Source organism: Mauremys mutica, chromosome 20 (genome assembly GCF_020497125.1).
Source record: "Mauremys mutica isolate MM-2020 ecotype Southern chromosome 20, ASM2049712v1, whole genome shotgun sequence".
NCBI classification, from domain to species: Eukaryota; Metazoa; Chordata; order Testudines; family Geoemydidae; genus Mauremys; species Mauremys mutica.
The window spans coordinates 23875071-23893498 of NC_059091.1; the positions used below are offsets into that span (position 1 = coordinate 23875071).

The 18428-nt window shown below is 63.9% G+C and overlaps 2 protein-coding genes across 2 annotated transcripts; both read left to right on the forward strand.

Moving 5' to 3' along the window:
• Positions 1 to 399: 399 nt before the first annotated feature.
• MISP3 (MISP family member 3) lies at positions 400 to 7376 on the forward strand. Its single transcript, XM_044995746.1, has 4 exons — positions 400 to 550; positions 1462 to 3517; positions 5529 to 5611; positions 6461 to 7376. The coding sequence occupies exons 2-4, from the start codon at positions 1492 to 1494 to the stop codon at positions 6551 to 6553; spliced, it is 2202 nt and encodes a 733-aa protein (XP_044851681.1). The 5' UTR covers positions 400 to 550; positions 1462 to 1491; the 3' UTR covers positions 6554 to 7376.
• A 6607-nt stretch (positions 7377 to 13983) lies between these two features.
• On the forward strand, positions 13984 to 17903 carry LOC123354108 (caseinolytic mitochondrial matrix peptidase proteolytic subunit). The gene is made up of 7 exons (XM_044995791.1): positions 13984 to 14071; positions 14739 to 14840; positions 15224 to 15295; positions 15829 to 15925; positions 16121 to 16308; positions 16706 to 16811; positions 17375 to 17903. The coding sequence occupies exons 1-7, from the start codon at positions 14054 to 14056 to the stop codon at positions 17536 to 17538; spliced, it is 747 nt and encodes a 248-aa protein (XP_044851726.1). The 5' UTR covers positions 13984 to 14053; the 3' UTR covers positions 17539 to 17903.
• The last annotated feature ends 525 nt before the right edge of the window (positions 17904 to 18428 follow it).

The following is an 18428-nucleotide window of genomic DNA, read 5'->3' on the forward strand; positions in this document are numbered from 1 at the left end:
CGGGGAGCGGGGCAGGTGCGCTGGGGGGCCGGTCCCGGCCGGCAGGGGGCGCTGCGGGGAGCGGGGCAGGTGCGCTGGGGGGCCGGTCCCGGCCGGCAGGGGGCGCTGCGGGGAGCGGGGCAGGTGCGCTGGGGGGCCGGTCCCGGCCGGCAGGGGGCGCTGCGGGGAGCGGGGCAGGTGCGCTGGGGGGCCGGTCCCGGCCGGCAGGGGGCGCTGCGGGGAGCGGGGCAGGTGCGCTCCCACCTTTCCAGGCGCTGGCCCGGGTTAATGGTTAATAGCGCCCGTGTGTGCTCAGGGCCTGGGCTGGGGTGGGGGGGGCGCCGGGGGCCGCGCTCGCCACGGGCAGCTCCGGGCCTGGGCCGTCCCGGGCTGCGCCGGCCGGAGATTAGCAGAGCGCGTCCCATTGGCTCAGCGGGCGGGATAAATCGCAGGGCCCGCAGGGCCCAGGCACCTTCCTGCTGCAGCCGGCCAGGGGCTGCGCGGCTCGGGCCAGGTGAGCAGCGAGGGGCTGGAACCGGGAAACGGGGACCCCCCCCGGACCCGGAGAAACGTGAGTGAGGGGCGCCGGGTCCAGCTGGGGGGGGGGGTCAGCCAAGGAGGGAGGGGCCAGGAGTGAGTCCCCTCTGCTGGGGGGGCTGGGCAGGCTGACACGTGGAGGGGGGGCTGAGTGAGGTGTAAAGGGGGGAGGACGCTGCTGGTACCCCGGGGCTGTCCTGATCCGGGAGGCATTTAAGAGTGGGGGGGCACTTTATGAATATCCCTCGATCTTGCCCCCCCCCGGCTCAGCGGGCTGGTCCTGTGCAGCTCCCTGCACATCTGCCGCGTGCCTGGGGGCGAGACGCTGTTTGCTACCCCCCTCCGCTGCCCTGTAGCCCCCCCGGAGCTGGCGCCCAGGTGGGTGCAGAGGGGGAGGGGAAAGCCCGCTGCCTCTCCTTGCCCCGAAGTGATTGTTTGCAGGGGGCAGCGGGCACCGTCCTGCCCTGGGACTGCGGTGATCAGCGCTCGCCGGCCGCCCCGACACCACTGCCAATGGGCACAGGGATCCTGTTCTGCCCCCGCGACGAGGAGCTGGTGTCTGTGCCCCCCAGCCAGGTCCTCTTGCCCTTCTGGTAATTAAAGCTAGAAGGATGCCCCCCTCCCCCCCGTGATGCCTGGGGGAGCCCTTCACATTGGTACCAGGCAGGCGCCAGCAGCGGGCGCCCTCGCGTCACAAGCCTCCGTCCTCAGGGTGACCCTGGCAAAGTGGAAAATCAGCCAGGGGAAGGAGGAGTTTGAGAGCCTCGGGTTTCTCACGGGACCCACCACATTTACGCCCCTTAAGCCGCCCCTCCCGGGCTCTGCTCCTCTCTGACCCCAAACCCCTGAGGCTGCCCCCGAAATCTAATCTCCCCTCTCCCGCCCTGGTGTGCGCTGGCGAGGGGCAGCCCCAGGCACTCACCCTGGCATCTCTTCCTGCCCTAGGTTTCGCTGGAGAGCCCTGGCCTGGCCCTGATGGCGACAGAGACCGTGTCCCTGCCACCCTCTGCCCCAGGGGGGTGCCAGCAGGATGCCCCTGCTGGCCCATGCACAGATGGGGAGGGCATGGATGTCCCCGGGAAGGGGCACAGGCCAGGGGAAGGCGGCGCTGACTCCATCATCACACAAGAGAGGGAACCTGGGGCGCCTGAGGCCACTGGCCAGGATGAGGAACCAGTACATGGACAGTCCCCTGCTGCCCCAGGGGAGGGGGGCAGCCAGGCAGATCACCGCGGCACCTGCCCTGCTCCCCCGGCACAGCCAGACCCCGCTGATGCCTCAGGCCAGCCAGCCCGCGGAGGGGAGGGCAGCAGTGGTGACGTCCTTGGTGACCCCCCCGGTGCCGCCCCCTCCTCGGAGCCGCCTCAAGCTGTCAACGCCGTCTGCCAAGCGAACCCCGGGGAGCCAAAGCTGAGCGCTGGCTCCGAGCAGGGCTGCCAGGAGAGCGCCGAGGCGGCGGGCACAGAGACGGGTGGGGAGAAGGTGCCCGGCCCACCCGGGGACAAGTCACCGGCCAGCGGCCCAGGATCGGAGCAGCTGGCGGAGGAGTCTGAAAAGGATCCCCAGCCGGCTGGGGAACCGGGACCCCTGGCACTGGGCAGCGCTGGTGCCCAGGGGGGCCAGGATGCCAGCTGTCCACTCGAGCCGGATGGCACGCCGGTGCCAGGGGGACCCTTGCTGGCACCTGGGGACCTTGCCCCTTGCAGCCAGCAGGGGGCAGCAGGCGCCAGGCCTGAGGCGGTTGTGCCAAGGTCTCCCGTGGCAACTGGTGACTCCTCTGGGCCTGCCCACCTGGTGTGCGACAGCAGCTGGGAGCCGGGGGGCGGGGAAGGCTGGAGGGCGGGACCAGCTGGCAGCTCGGCAGGTGGAGCCGGTGACAACAATAAACCCCGGGGTGAGGTCGGAGCCGGGACTGTGCTGGAATCTGAGCTGAGCGAGGTGCCACCCAGCGCTGCTGGGCCCCGAGAGACCTCGCCCGGGGGAGACGGTGCCAGGGAGCCAGACGGTGCCGCAGGTCCAGCTGGTGCTGAAGTTCCAGCTGGTATCAGGGATCTGACCGGTACCAAAGATCCAGCCGGTCCGCGAGAGACAGCCAGTGCCACAGATCCGACCGGTGAAGATCCAGCTGCTCCAAGCGATCTGGGCAGTGCCACAGCTCCAGCCGGTGCCGACGCGCCGACCAGTGCCGGGGACCCAGCTGGGGCCAAAGATCCAGGAGCTGCCTCGGAGCAGGAGAACATGGAGAATGGGGACCTCTCCAGTGATGGCGAAGCCTCTCCGGCCCTTAAGCCAGGTGGGGAGACCCCCATCGAGCGGGAGATCCGGCTGCACCAGGAGCGGGAGGAGACCCTGAGGCGGCAGCGGGGCATGGCCAGCCCGCGGAGCACCCAGGAGTACGTGGAGGTGCGGGTGAAGCCCATCCTGAGCCGGGCCCAGCTGCCCGCCCAGCCGCCCAAGGACAAGGAGCGCCAGTGGGCCGGGGCCCAGATGCAGCGGGAGATCCAGCGGGAGAGGCTCCGCGAGGAAGACCTGATGCATCTGGGCCAGGTGCGGGGCACCTACGACCGGGGCACCCCCCAGGAGCTGCAGGAGAAGAAGATGCTCTTCGGGCACCAGCCCAGCCCCGAGCCCCCTTCCCCCAGGAAGCCGGCGAGGGTCGCCGGCAGCAGCAGCGCTGAGACCCCCCCGGATCAGGGCCCCCGGGGTCCATCCTTCACCGAGGCCAACACCCGGGCCAAGGTGGTCATCCTGGAGCCCAGCACCCTGCTGCGCCCCAGCCCCGGCCGCCAGCCCCCCCTGGAGCAGAGCCCCTCGACCCAAGGCAGCCCCTTCTTCAGACTCCGCTCCAGGAGCCCCCAGTCCCGGCTGGAGCTCGAGGTGCAGGAGGCGCAGAAGAGGGAAGAGGAGCTGCAGAAGCAGAGGCACTGTCTGTACGGCTGGGTCCTGCCTCGGGATGCCCAGGGGGTGACCGACGGGCAGGAGCCGCGCCGCAGCCAGCCAGGTAAGGGGGGCGCGCCCCGGGGGCTGCGCAAACTGGGTCTAGGGGCAGCTGGAGGAAGCCAGTGCTGGTTAGAGCAGTGGGCCTAGGAGGCAGGACTCCTGGGTTCTTCCCCTGGAACCAGGTAGGAGCATTGATTAATACCTAGAATTGGGGTCTGGGAGTCAGGACACCTGGGTTCTCTTTCCAACTCCAGGAAGGAACAGGGCCTGGTGAGAGCCAGGACTCCTGGGTTCTATGGCCAGCTGTCACTGACTCCCTGTGCAACAGGCACTCTGTGCCTCAGTTTCCCCATCCGTAACGTGGAGCTAATGACACTGACCGTCTCTGAGGGCCGCTGATGAGAGACGCTGGGACTCGGTACCATTCCAGCCCAGCCGCCGGCTCTGCCCGGGAGCTGTTCCCATGGGATGAGTGCAGTGGGACCCTCTTCCTGGTGCCTCACGATTGAGATCCCACTTGTGCCCAGTGAGTGTCGCCAACGGGGCCGTCCAGATAGTGGGAGTAACGGGCACCCAGATTTGCTCTCCTGCTGCTTCCCGCAAGGCTCCCGTGGGGCAGAAGAGGGGCTGGCAAAGACAGCGACCCCTGGGCAAGACACCCCGGCCGTGCCGGAGCCGGGCAGGGCCTGGAAGAAGCAGGTGATGTGGGGGTGGGGGTGCAGAGAGAGGATCTAGGGGTACAGGAGGCAGGGGGGCGTCCAGGGGGCCCTGGAGGGCTGCAGAGAGACAGGTGCATCGGGGGGAGGGATAGCTCAGTGGTTTGAGCATTGGCCTGCTAAACCCAGGGTTGTGAGTTCAATCCTTGAGGGGGCCACTTAGGAATCTGGGGCAAAAATTGGTCCTGCTAGTGAAGGCAGGGGGCTGGACTCAATGACCTTTCAAGGTCCCTTCCAGTTCTAGGAGATTGGTATATCTCCAATTATTATTATCACACGGAGATGGGGGCTTTATCTCCCCTAAAACGCTCTCTGCCTGTCTCAGCAGCACCTCCGTGAGTGCACCCGTCCGTGTGTCCGTCCCGTGCATGCCACGCTCTCGGCATGTGTGCGGCACGTCCCGGGCCAGGGCTGAGGAGTCTCTAGCTGTTCCCAGGGAGAGAGGGAGGGGATCCCCAGGCCAGGCCAGGCCCGGCTTCCCCGCCCCAGCCAACCCAGGAGCTGCACCTGGGAGGCCGGTGTGTGTACCCAGGGAGCGGTGGCTGCGGCAGGGCGGGGCGCCGGGCCGACCTTTGGCTAGAACGAAAGGGAAAGCCGCTCAGCGGTGCTGGGAAGGGGGCAGGCTGGCGGGGCTGGGCCCGGGGCCCAGGGGGAGCCAGGAGCAGGGCCAGCCTGCGGTTTCAGAGCCTGTTTCGGGGGATCAGGCCCCGCTGGCCGGTCGTGAGCTGAGTGATCAGTGTTTCACCCAGATGCCACAATCAAGATCAGGACCCCCACAGACACACATACACATTGTGCTGGGTGCTGCATGACCCCCCCCCCGAACTGAGACTGGGCCCCCTTTGTCCCAGGTGCTGCATGGATCCTGACCCAGACCAGGGCCGCATTGTGCCAATGCAGCACAGACACCCCTCCCCCCCCCCGAAAACATCCGGGCCGCACTGTGCCAGGGACTGCGCAGACCCCTAATGAGAGCCAGTCCCTGCCCCACAGGGCTCAGTCTAAAGAGACACAGGGAGGGAGGGGAAACCGAGGCCCAGAGGGCAGAAGTGGGTCATTGGCAGAGCCGGGAACAGAACCCAGGTATCCTGAACGCTGGCCCAATGCCCTAACCTACCTGCATGCATCCTCCTCTCGCCCCTGGGGCAGGGTGAATCCCCCAACCCGGGTGCTGGGGTGGATGGTGTGAGGTGGGGGACAGGGAAACTGAGGCTGAGTCTCAGGGGGGCAGGCAGTGTTATTGGGGGGGAGATGTATTAGGGTACAGAATCCGCGGGGCGGGAGCCTGGCAAAGCCCCCAGAAGGAGGCAATGGGAGCCCGCGGAGCCTGACCCACTGTCCTCCCTCTCGTTGCAGAGAAACTGTCCTGCGGGAAGCTCGATGTGACCTGGCCTCCCCCAGCCCTGTCGGAGAGCCCCCAAGAGAATGGGCTGGACCAGGTAACTGCCCCTCTGTCCCCCCTAGGGCACTGCCAGCCCGGCCCTGCGCCAGCCGGTGACCCCTGGGGGCTGTGCTCTGCCAGCGACGGGCATCAACACCCATGAACACACGTGTGAAGGTGGCAACATGGGGAAGCGCCCACAGAGGCGCACCCGGCACGGAACTTGCCTGGCCACAGACACATGCTCCAACACGCAGTTACACGCAAGAGCCCAGAGCCGTTGCTACTCCTTGAGGAGCCCTGCTGGGGGGACATTCAGTCAAAGTGTCCTGACTCCTGCAAGCTGCATGCATGCAGCCACACACGGGCTGACATACGGTAACAGCCGTGAGCCCCTCGTGCACGCTCAACTGCACACTTGCATACAACGTGCAGCGGGGGCATTCGTGCATCCACAACCACGGAGCCCTGCACACGTACACACATGAATCCACCCGGAAGCGCTGCGCCCATACATAGAACAGAGACGCACAAACCCACACGGACTCAAACACACATGAGCCTGCACCTGCTCCTCCTCACACGGACGCAATATTCGCAACAGACATGCCTGGGGGCACACACAACCGTCGTCCCCTGGTGCCCGGGTCCCTTTCATCCTCTAGTGGCTGGTTCAGAAACTACAGCAGCCTGGGTCCCCCAGCAGCCCCTTGCGGTGGAAGGTCGAGGGTTCGATCCCCGCCACGGGTATGCAATCCTTGTTTGTTCCAGAGCTGCCCCTGCAGTGGGAGCATGGACACGTGGCCTGCCTTGCTTCAGGGACAGGCCTCTCCCCTTTTGCCATGTATTTGCTAGATCTCTGCCTTTGTTGTCCTCAGTGGCTTACGCTGTCCCATCTCCGCCACAGGTGGAGAAAAGCCCCCGGAGCCTTCGCCAGAAAAGTGCCTTAATCCAGCACTGGGAGTCAGGAGCTGTCAGCAACCAGGAGAGCCGGGAGTAGGGAGCAGCGCCGAGGAGGGAAGGGAGAGAAAATGGGGTGGGGGGGGACATCCCAGCATCTCGCATCCTGCTCCAGAACCTACCCCCCACTTGATCCTTCCAGGATCCCACTACTGGAACCACCGTGTGCCCTTCCCACCTACCTGATTGGACAAAGCTTTAATGCATGTGACCACCCAGGCCGCTTTGATTGGGTGATGAACTACTTCGCTTCACCTCCTCCCACCCCAGCTTTCTCCATGGACCAATCAGGAGAGACCTAGGTGAAACGCATTGTAGTTGATTATTTTTCAGAGCAAGCCAAATCCCAAATTAAAGGGATTTTGGATCCATGGAAGGATGAGGCCTTTAATACTCTGGACTAGGCACTGATCTGAGCTATCCCAGTGTGACTCCAGAATCACTCAAAGGAGGCAGTGTAAAGGCAATCAGAACCTGGTTCTCTATTGAACGTAAAACGTGTGGATCAGAATCTCCATCACTTTGAACTCTGGGCTGGGTGGGATTACTATTAGTGTGGCCTTGATTTCCTACATGTCCTTGTCCAAGTCACTTCACCAGTCTGTGCCTCAGTTTCTCTATCTTTTAAATAGTGGGATGATAATGCGTCCCGCGGCAGAAATCATGAACATTTGGCCAAAGCACTAGTACAACTTTGATCCCAAACGTAGTAAGGTCTCCTCCCCAGAAGCAGTCGCTTCTGAAACAAGCCGATAGAGTAGATTGTGCTCAGGCATGAAATCATCTTGGGAAGAAGCTACGGGGCGTTTTAAGCGAAAAGGGTTTAAGAAAAAGAATCAATAAATGAAAGCAGAAGCACCAAGCGACTTGACTTATTGCTGCCACGATTCAAAGTGGAGTAACACAAAGGTGGTCAAGATTGTGCGGTCACAGCAGGACCACCCTGTCGGCTTCATCAACAGTAATCAAATTAATTAGGTTTTATGTAACGACACTGCCTGAGCCAGCTGGCAAGTTGCGAAACTCCCAGTGATTTCCATGGGCGTTTTGCCTGAGTGAGGACAGACCGGATCAAGGGGGAGGGGCTGGCTGGGGTAGATGGTGGGAAGAGCTGGGAGGCCCCATGGCAGAGGTTACTCTGGGAATTCACCACTGCAGAGGCCTGGAGAGCAGCCCTGTGCTGCTATAAAATAGAGCCGCTCCCAGCTGCTCTAAGTGACGCAGACGTCAGGCACCTGCAGCCACCTGGGATCTGACACGCCTAAAGGCCCAGCCACGCCCCAGTTCGGTCAAGCCCAGGGATGTGCAGAGTTGGCAGCCTCCCCAGCGTGAGCAGCTATCACAGCAGGGTGTCATAGTCCCCCATCCGCTGTGGCTCCAGCTGGCAGGCGAGTGGCATCAGCCTGGCCACACCTCAGCCCCTGAGCTGGAGTGCGTGGGCTCGTTTTCAGTGGTCACAGTTCCCATCCCTTTGTACATTTCACTGAGGACGGTGTATGGAGCTGGGGGGAAAAATACTCACACACACCCTGGGCTCTGTCTGTAGGCAAATCCCTGCCTCCCTCCCGGCCTCAGTTTCCCTAGTCTGACAAAGGGGGGTGACCATTCCGCCCCACCCCGCCCCGGGGAGTGAACCAGCGCATGGCCGTAACCCCCGTTCAGGCCTCAAAGTCCGGCTGAGGTTCTGATTACTCAATAACCACTAATAACGAGGGGAACAGCCTTGGACCCAGCTCCCTGCTGGGTGTAAATCGGCCTGGCTGCCCTGGAGCGATGCGGAGGGTTTACGCCAGCGGGGCCGGCATGCACAGAGTGAAAGCAACCGGCCGAGCTCCCCGGCAGCAATTCAAGGGAGCGGCACAGAGATCAAGGTGATATGACAGCTGGCTGGGTTTTGATCACCTTGGGTGTTCACAGGGGTCGGATCCTCCCCTCCCTTGCAGAGGTGTAAAGCAGCGACCCCATCGGCGGCTGCGGAAGCTTGTGTCAGTGGGAGCCGTGTTCGGCCACGGGATCAATCCCATGCATCTGAAGAAGTGGGGTTTTTACCCACGAAAGCTTATGCCCAAATCTCTTAGTCTTTAAGGTGCCACCGGACTCCTCGTTGTTTTTATGGGATCAGTTTGGCATTCGCTTGCGGGCTCCCCTGGGCTGACCCCACCTTGCCGCCTGGGCAAACACACTGGCGGGATGCAGACCCAGCCGGTGCCATGTGGTGTCACCCTGGGGGGGGGCATCTGGCTTCCCCACGGGTGCACACGGGACTGGAGGCAGGCGCCGGGCAGAGGGACCAGGGCTTCGCTCCACAGAGGAATGGAGAAAGCAGCCCGACGTGCCGGATCTACTCACAGATAAGCCGCAGCTGTTTAGCTGGGAGGTCTCAAGCCACGTCTCCAAGGCCGGCTTATACACGGGGCAGCTGTCAGCAAAGGATGGGCCTGTGTGGGCCTGTGGCACCGAGCCAGCCCAGCCCCAGATAAGTCCCTGGCCCTGAGGCTGAGCTGGCATCTCTGGCGTGTTCCTGACTCTGTCGTGCAGGGCTAGAAGCCACAGGCCACGGCTGAAGCTTGTTCTCCTCACTGAAAGTGGTGCTAGGCTTGGGGGGCACCTGGTGGGGCTCCTTTTGGGAGCAAAGCCCCCCTGTAGCTTCGGGCAGAATCTCCCCTAACCTGAGCCATGACCCAGTGTCCCAGGGTGGCTGGGGAGCCCAGCAAGCCGCACACAGCCCTGACTCGTGGCTCGCCAGCTCTGGGTCATGCAGGGTCATGCCAGCTCCTTCCAGAGCAGAGATGGAGGGTGAAATCCCAGCCAATGGGCTGGGGCAGGGTGCAGAGACGGGGGCAGGAAATCAGTGTGAAATTCAGGGAGTGCACGGTGTGGGAGGCTTCTTTGGCTTCAAACTGGGGGCCCATTCGACTGAAAAAATTGCCCATGTACGGCCGCCTTCTGGGACGCTATGGAGGAGCAAATGGTCAGGGCCCATCTAGACCGTGGTAATGGCGCCAGGCCCTGACTAAGATCAGCGCCCCACTGTGCCATAAGAACATGAGAACGGTTGTACCGGGTCAGACCAAAGGTCCATCTAGCCCAGTACCTGTCTGCCGACAGCGGCCAATGCCAGGTGCCCCAGAGGGAGTGAACCTAATAGGCAATGATCAAGTGATCTCTCTCCTTCCATCCATCTCCACCCTTTGACAGACAGAGGCTAGGGACACCATCCCTTACCCAGCCTGGCTAACAGCCATTTATGGACTTAACCTCCATGAATTTATCCAGTTCTCTTTTAAACACTGTTATAGTCCCAGCCTTCGCAACCTCCTCAGGCAAGGAGTTCCACAAACAGGCCAGGCCAACCGAGATCAGGGCCACACTGTGCCAGGCACCGCTCAGATCCTGACTGAGATCAGAGCCCCTGTCACACCGGGCGCTGCCCAGACCCCGACTGAGATCAGGGCCCTGTCGTGCCGGGCACTGCCCAGACCCCAAGCGAGATCAGGGCCCAGTTGTGCCGGGTGCTGCCCAGACCCCAGCCGAGATCAGGGCCCCGTCGCGCCGGGCGCTGCCCAGACCCCAGCCGAGATCAGGGCCCCGTCGCGCCGGGCGCTGCCCAGACCCCAAGTGAGATCAGGGCCCCGTCACACTGGGCGCTGCACTGACCCGACCAAGATCAGGGCCCCGTCGTGCCGGGCGCTGCCCAGACCCCACCGAGATCAGGGCCCCGTCGTGCCGGGCGCTGCCCAGACCCCACCGAGATCAGGGCCCAGTCGTGCCGGGCGCTGCCCAGACCCAGCCCGAGATCAGGGCGAGGGAAGTGAGAGGCCTGGCACTAGCGCCTGGACCCTGGGCTGGAGCGGGGTGAGCTCGCACAGCGCGGGGGGGCTGGGAGCTGGGTGCTCCAGCCCTGCGGGGGCCGTGCCCATGGGCAGCTGGGGCCGGTGCGGCGCAGCTAATGCTGAACGGGCTCTTTGTTTCTTTTCCTCTCTAGATAAAAAAGTCTGGGAAGAAAAGGTGCTGGGCAAGTGGGATGGAAACAGCCGCTAATCTGCCAGGGTGGGGGCAGGGAGCTGAATTCTGCACCAGAGCCAAGGGTCTAACCACTAGCGCCTGCTTCCTCCCTGCGATGGGGAGAGAACCCAGGAGTCCTGACTCCCAGCGCCCCCTGCTCTCACCACTAGACCCCACTGCCCTCCCAGGGGGACGCCCAAGCTGAAGCAGTGGCTGCCTCTGGGAGCTGGGACTCTGGCCTCATAACATTTCCCACACGAAACAGGAGGGGAGCCAGGACTCCTGGGTTCTCTCCCAGCTCCGGGGGGGGGGGGGGGTAGTGGTGTCTAGTGGTTAGAGCCGGGGTGGGGGCTGGGAGCCAGGACTCCTGGGTTCTCTCCCAGCTCCGGGGGGGGAGTGGTGTCTAGTGGTTAGAGCCAGGGGGTGGGGGCTGGGAGCCAGGACTCCTGGGTTCTATCCCAGCTCAGGGGGGGAGTGGTGTCTAGTGGTTAGAGCAGGGAGCGCCTGCCAACTAGCACTATGGACCCCGATCGCGGGGGCCTGGCCTGAGACCCCCCAAACTCATTTCACACCAAGCCTCTGTCAGAGGGGACTGAATCGTGGTCCCTCCTGACTTGGGGCCTGATTGGAGCCAGTGGCCCCTAGAGGAGACAGGCCCCATGCCCCCCCCCCGCGCCCTGGTGCCCCCTGTGCCCCTCTAAGTGGGTTAGAGATGTGAATGCCCAATGGACAATAGACCTACCCCACCCTGTGCCTGCGCCCTGCTCTGGGGGGGAGCCAGGGGCCCTGCTGAGGCACCAAACAGCCCTGGGGTTGCTGCTGGAGCCCAGGGAGTGCCGGGAATCAGTGCCAGGAAGAAGCGACTCACACTCTGTGACTCACATGGGGTGAGTGGGACACGCCCGGCAGCCCCAGGCGGGGACCAAACCTCAGCACTGACCCTTGGCAACCACAGCATCTCCCCAGCAGCTGTGGGGCTCGCGCCGCCCGCCAGGTATTTCCACCAGGCCAACAGGGAATTTCCTTCCCAGTTTGCACCGGGCCCCGGGCCCCGAATCGGCTCCCAAGGAGCCAGATCCTCACCTGCTGTAAAGCAAACCAGCTCCACTGAGCCCCGCCAGCTGGGGAGGGGTCCCATTGACTCCAGTGGAATCCTGGCTTCCAGCCTTGCCCCCCCCACTCTAACCACTAGACCCCGCTCCCCTCTCTGAGCCAGGGAGAGAACCCAGGAGTCCTGGCTCCCAGCCCTCCCCCCCCGCTCTAACCACTAGAGCCCACCCCCCTCTCTGAGCCAGGGAGAGAACCCAGGAGTCCTGCTCCCCCCACACCCCGCTTTAACCATTAGAGCGCACACACCCCCTCTGAGCCAGGGAGAGAACTCAGGAGTCCTGCTCCCAGCCCCCCCCCACTCTAACCACTAGAACCCACCCCCCTCCCAGAGCCAGGGAGAGAACCCAGGAGTCCTGGCTCCCAGCCCCTCCTGCTCTAACCACTAGACCCTGTTCTCCTCCCTGAGCCAGGGAGAGAATCCAGGAGTCCTGGCTCCCAGCTCTCCCCTCCGCCCCCCCGGCTATAACCAAGCCTCTCCAGTCCCCTCTCCGTGGCGTGTTCTCCCGGCTGCTCTGGGCGCCTGGTGTTGTCCTTCACCCTGCACTCCCCCCAGCTCTGGATCGCACCCTCCCACGCCCGGGGGACAGGGAATGACGCTTACACGGGGGAGCGCCCGATCTTGTTTCCCAGTCGCCTTGGGATAGTTCCTGCAGGCGGGGAGGAGGCCGGGTGATAACACTTTGCCCTGCAGTAACATTTTGGATGGACTTGGCCCAAAGGGCTCAGCTTCTGGGGCCCTTCCTGGGGAACTCAGGAGGTGTTTGCCTCTGGCTACACAGGGGAAACTGAGGCACCGAGAGCGCCTCACCCCAGGACACAGCGTGTCCGTGGAGTGTGGAATAAACCCCCCGAGTCCTGCAGTAGCCACTAGACCCCATTCCCCTCCCACAGCCAGGGACAGATCCCAGGAGTCCAGGGTCCCTACCCTGCCCCTGCTTTAACGCCTATATCTCATTGCCTAGGGGAGGAGCAGCGTGAGATCCAACAGTTAAATCCCAAAGTGAACCCTGGATTCAAAGATCCCCAAAGTGAGAATTCCCTGTTCTAAACACTGAGCTCAGAGGAGGGGTGGGAGAGGGGTCTAGTGGTGAGAATGGGGTACAGGGAATCAGAACTCCTGGGTTCTATCCTCGTCTCCAGCGGGGGCATTGGGGTCTAGGGGGAGACCAGAGGGCGCGATCTGAGTCGTCTGAGGTTTGCCCCCGGTAGCTGAGACATCTCTGCAATCTAATCACTGCCTGGTTTCACCCTCTGTTCTCACACCCTGGGCGTGGGCGCTGTGTGGGGACAGGCACACGCCACCAATTAACACCTCGTAAATCCTGGTGCCCTTCCCAAGTGCCAGCGCCTGGCTCTGCGGCCTGCCCCCACTCCCCTCTCACACCCTGCCTGTTCTGCGGTCCCTGCGTGCATCGAGTTGGGCAGGTCTCAGCCCAATTCCTACAGGGGCTGCTGTGCCTCCAACGGCCGCCACAATGGCACCAAGCCTGTGGGGGCACCTGGGCTGGAGAGACCCCACCCTGGCCCCCCAACTTCTAACTGGCTGCCTGGCTATTCCTCGCTCCTTGCTGCCCCTGTGTGGTGTGTGCGGGGGCTGCAGGCTCTGCCAGGTTCCCCAATGGACTGGGCGATGCAGAACATGGGGTATGAAATCGAGGTGGGCATTAGAGACCCTGAGGTAGCTGGAGGGGTGGCTTGGCACAGGGCTGCCACACACGGTCAGGGGGGTGACAGCCTCTGCCAGGACCCTGAGGCATCATCTGTCTCACTTCCTCCATCACGGCCAGGCTGGCTCTGGACACAGCGTCGCCCTTTTTAGGGGGGGTGTTGGTCAGCAGCTGTGCCCTGGTCACAATGAGACCACCGCATAAAGCCAGTCCTGGGTCACAAAGTCATCATGCTGGCGGGGGATGGGGGGAAAGAACCCTGGAGTCCTGGCTCCCAGCCCCGACCCCTGCTCTGACCACTAGACCCCACTCCCCTCCCAGTGCCGGGGATAGAACCCACGAGTCCTGGCTCCCAGCCCCCTCTGCTCTAACCACTAGACCCCACTCCCCTCCCAGCGCCGGGGAGAGAACCCACCAGTCCTGGCTCCCAGCCCCTCCCCCAACCACTGGACCCCACTCCCCTCGCAGATCTGGTGAGAGAACCCAGGAGTCCTGGCTTTTAACGCCCCCCCCCCAACACACACACCCCGCTCTAACCACTAGACCCCGCTCCACCGTCTCCAATCAGCGGCCCAGGGGCTAGAACTACAATCCCCAGCAGTCACTGCAGCAGCGCCATGCATGCTGGGAGCTGGAGTTCCATTCTGAGCGCCCCTGATCCCATGACTCCCACAGGCTCCACCTCCTGAGGGGAGGGGCAGGGTATCACTTCCGGGTCGCGGGGCAGGGAAGGGGAGGGGCAGGGTTGGAGCGAGAAGATGCTGCTGAGAATAGCAGTAAGGCAGGGGGGCTGGTATGGAGGGGGCACGTGGGGGCTGGGAGCCCGGACTCCTGGGTTCTCTCCCCGGCTCCGGGAGGGGAGTGGGGTCTGGTGGTTAGAGCAGGGGGCTGGGAGCCAGGACTCCTGGGTTCTCTGCCCAGCTCGGGGAGGGCAGTGGGGTCTGGTGGTTAGAGCAGGGGGGCTGGGAGCCAGGACTCCTGGGTTCTCTCCCCGGCTCCGGGAGGGGAGTGGGGTCTGGTGGTTAGAGCAGGGGGGCTGGGAGCCAGGACTCCTGGGTTCTCTCCCCGGCTCCGGGAGGGGAGTGGGGTCTGGTGGTTAGAGCAGGGGGGGCTGGGAGCCCGGACTCCTGGGTTCTCTCCCCGGCTCGGGGAGGGGAGTGGGGGCTGGTGGTTAGAGCAGGAAGTGAGGATTCCATTGGTGTCGCTGGGCTCAGCTCCCTCCCTGGTGTGGGGGTGCCGGGGGCAGGCCCCTGTTTGGAGGGGATGGGGGGTCCCTGCCTTGGGCTCCGGTGGCAGCAGGGCAGGGGGGTGCTGCAGTGTGGAGCGGGGGCTGGGCACAGAGCAGGTTGGAGGGGGAGGGGGTAGGAGTGCTAGGAAGTGACCTATCCCCGAGCTGGGGGCAGCTGTTCATTCTCCCCTAACCGGCCGGGTCTCTGTCCCCAGCGCGCCCTCCGGCCCGGCTGCCAGGCAGTGGCCGCGACCCGGAGCCTCCACCACACGCCTGTGAGCTGCATCCCGCTCATCCCCATCGTGGTGGAGCAGACGGTGAGCTGGTGACCCACAGCCCCGACCCGCAGCCCCCGGCCAGCCCAGCCTGGCCGGCGCCCCTCAGTCCCGACCCACACCCCCCAGCCAGCCCTGCCAGTGCCCCTCAGTCCCAACCCGCAGCCTCCTGCCAGCCCAGCCCTGGGCCTCTCTGGGCAGGGCCTGGTCAGGTGTTGGCTTTTGGGCTGAGCTGTTAACATTGTCTAGCAGCTGAACTGAGCCCTACCAAACTCATTTCACTTGTGAGCTGCGAAACCAGGGCTCCCATGTACGATCATGAATCCTGCTCCCATCCCAGGTGCTCCTGTGCCCCCCCCCCCGCACTCCCTCCCTGCCCCGTGAGGGGTGCTGGCCGTGGGCTGAGCTCCCGGTGTCTGTTGCAGGGCCGCGGCGAGAGAGCCTACGACATTTACTCCCGGCTGCTGCGGGAGAGGATTGTGTGCGTCATGGGGCCGGTGAGTGTCCGTGGCAGCTCCTGGCCCAGCCCCCCTGGGCTTGCGCAGCCCCCACCCGACAGGAGATAAAGCGGGGGGGTCCCCCTGTCTCTAACGGGGGCGTGGGGTCAGCCACTCTAGTGTCCTGCTGGGCCAGAGCCCCACACATACACTGGACCAGGGGCCAGCAAACCCCCTTGCTGTGCTGTCAGACCAATGGGCCTTTCTACCCCCTGTATCCACACACACCCCCACCCAAATAATGGACTGGGCCAGACCAATGGGCATCGGAGGAGGCGTTCCACCCCACATGGTGGTGAGGAGTGGTTTGAGCTAGCAGAATTCCTTCCTGACCCCTGACAGCCATGCACCCTGAAGCAGGAGGCTGCCTCCCTCGATCTTCCCGCTCTGAGCCACGAGAGTTAATGGTCGTGAAATGATTCGGCATTGGGGGAAAAAAACTCAAACTGCCCCAGCCGCTGCATTTGCCTCTCCAAGCCCCTGCAGCAGGGAGTTCCCCAGGTCGCTGCCACCTCTCTCCCCACCCTCTGCAGATCGACGACGGGGTGGCCAGTCTGGTCATTGCGCAGCTGCTCTTCCTGCAGTCAGAGAGCAACAAGAAGCCGATCCACATGTACATCAACAGCCCCGGTGAGTGGGAGCCCAGGCCGCGAGCGTCACCTTGAGAGCAGCCGGCCATTCCCCGAAGCGCCCCCTGCTGGCCGAGCCTGGGACTGGAGCAGCCGGGAGCGCCACAGCCAGTGCTGGGGCCTTGCTCCCTCCAGCCACCCCCGGGCTGGGTGACCCGGGGAGATCCTCGCCGTCATTCTCCGGTTCTCCCTCCAGGTGGCGCTGTGACCTCGGGGCTGGCCATTTACGACACCATGCAGTACATCCTGAACCCCATCTGCACCTGGTGCGTGGGGCAGGCGGCCAGCATGGGGTCGCTGCTCCTGGCGGCCGGCTCCCAGGGCATGCGGCACTCCCTGCCCAACTCCCGCATCATGATCCACCAGCCTTCGGGAGGGGCGCGGGTGAGTCCGGGCACCGATCTGCCCCCTGGCGGGAGTGGGGGCCCTGGGGCGGGGGCTCCTTTGGGGTCAGGATCAGTCTCCGTGCTGCCGGGGCCCACCCCAGGAGGCACTGACCAGCCACATTGCTGCGAACGAGGCTGAGGAATGATTGGACCACGGGGGCGGGTTCCCCTCTGGCTGCTGGTCTTGGGGGTCCCTCTGGGTTAGGGGGAACCTTTGACCCTAAGATCGCCGTCCCCGAGTGGATAGAGGCCCCCGATCGTTCCCAGCCAATGCCTGGGACGAGTTTGGCGCAGCTGTGCTCTGCGCCTGCCGCAGTTGGACTAGTCGGGGTGGGGAGCACCCCCGGGTGGGGGCTCCGTGAAGCCAGGCTGCACCTCACGGTGCCTCCCCGCAGGGGCAAGCCACGGACATCGCCATCCAAGCCGAGGAGATCCTGACGCTGAAGAAGCAGATCAATGCGCTGTACGCCAAGCACACCAAGCAGCCCCTGGAGGTGATCGGTGAGTGCCCCCGAAATCTCCCCGTGGGGTCTCCAATGGAGAGAGGCTGATGGGGGAGGAGAAGGCGGGGACAGCTGTACTGGGCTTCCCAAAACGTCTCTGTTCTGTGGGTGAAATGGGAGGGAGTGGGGCCCCCTGTCACCCACGGGCCTGGATCCAGACCCCGCCCCCCTCCCCCTGTGTGGAGAGGTCAGAGTTCAGACCCTGAAGGCAGGGTGATCAGCTCTCATGCTTCAGGGCATCAGCCACTTGCTACTGCAGGGGTCAGGAAGGAATGGATGCCGTAGGCCAGGCTGATGGGGTGAAATATCTCAAGCAGTGCAGGGGGTTGTTAACTCCAGAGCCCCAGAGGCACCAATGGGGCTAGACCCCTCTGCTCTTCAGCTCCAGCTGTGGGAACTCCCCGGGGGCTCTCCAATGGCTGCTGCAGTGTTAAGGTTCTTCTCCCCCCTCTCTCTTTGGGTCAGCCACTAGAGGGTGATGTGCCCTGGGCCAGGGGCTCGAGGCTCCCCCCCCCCCCAGCCCAGGGCACCCCTCACCTTCCCCGTGCTCTTGTCCTGCAGAGTCCGCCATGGAGAGAGATCGCTACATGAGCCCCATGGAAGCCCAGGAGTTCGGGATCCTGGACAAGGTGCTGGTCCACCCCCCTCACGACGGGGAGGACGAGCCGGAGCTGGTCCAGAAAGAGCCTTCCCCACCTTCCTCCTCTTCCTCGGCTGAGCCCTGAGAGCCCTCTGGGCTTGGATGGGAACCGACAGAGGCGGCTGGGGATTGTTCCAGCCGGGAGGGAGGAAGCTGGGACGCACCAACCCCTCGAAGCAGAGGGGTGGGGGTGGCAGGGCCCCATGCTGGGATCCCCTCCCCCCCCGCTTGCTACATGGATGCAAGAGGAAACCACCCCCATACCCCACACTGGGCGTCCCCGTCTGCTGCCCCACCAGCAGCTGGCGAGATTTGTTGGGCCGAGCTGGGGTGTGTCTGGCAGGGGCCGATTATTTTGGTATCTTTGGGTCACAAGAACACGCCCCCTTCCTGGTGTAGAGTCGTTAGCTGAATGATTGGTACTAAATTAAACTCTCCAAGCTGTTCGCACTGTTTTGGGTCCTTTCCCCTGTAACGGCAGCAGGTGAAGAGGCGTGAGACAAATACTTCTTAAGATGGGGGGGAGGAGGTGTCTTTATGCTCCCCACGTCTGGTCCCCTTGTGTCTCTTGGAGCAGCCTGAGGGCAGCTCTAACTTGAGCTCTGATTCCCACCGACCCGCAGGGAGCAGAGAATAGCCCAGCCCCCCCCCCAAGCAGCTGGGACAATCCCTGCTCAGGACTGATTCTCAGCAGGTCTTGGCTGACCAGCGTGCGTGTTTTTTTGCACAGGGCTGTTTGTGGAAAGACCCCAAGCAGGGTTGGCAGCAGTCACCTCTGGGGTGGAGCGCAGCAGCACTTTAACAGTGCACAGCAAGGCCGCACAAGGGTCTGGGTCACGCTGGACTGAAATGCGGCCACCTCTGGGGCGGGGCGGGGCAGGGCAGGTCCATGATGGCTCTTGTAGAAGGGTGACATCATGCATTGGCCTGGGTCGTGCTCTGCCCTGGGGAGGGGTGGGACAGGGCCGGGGTCTG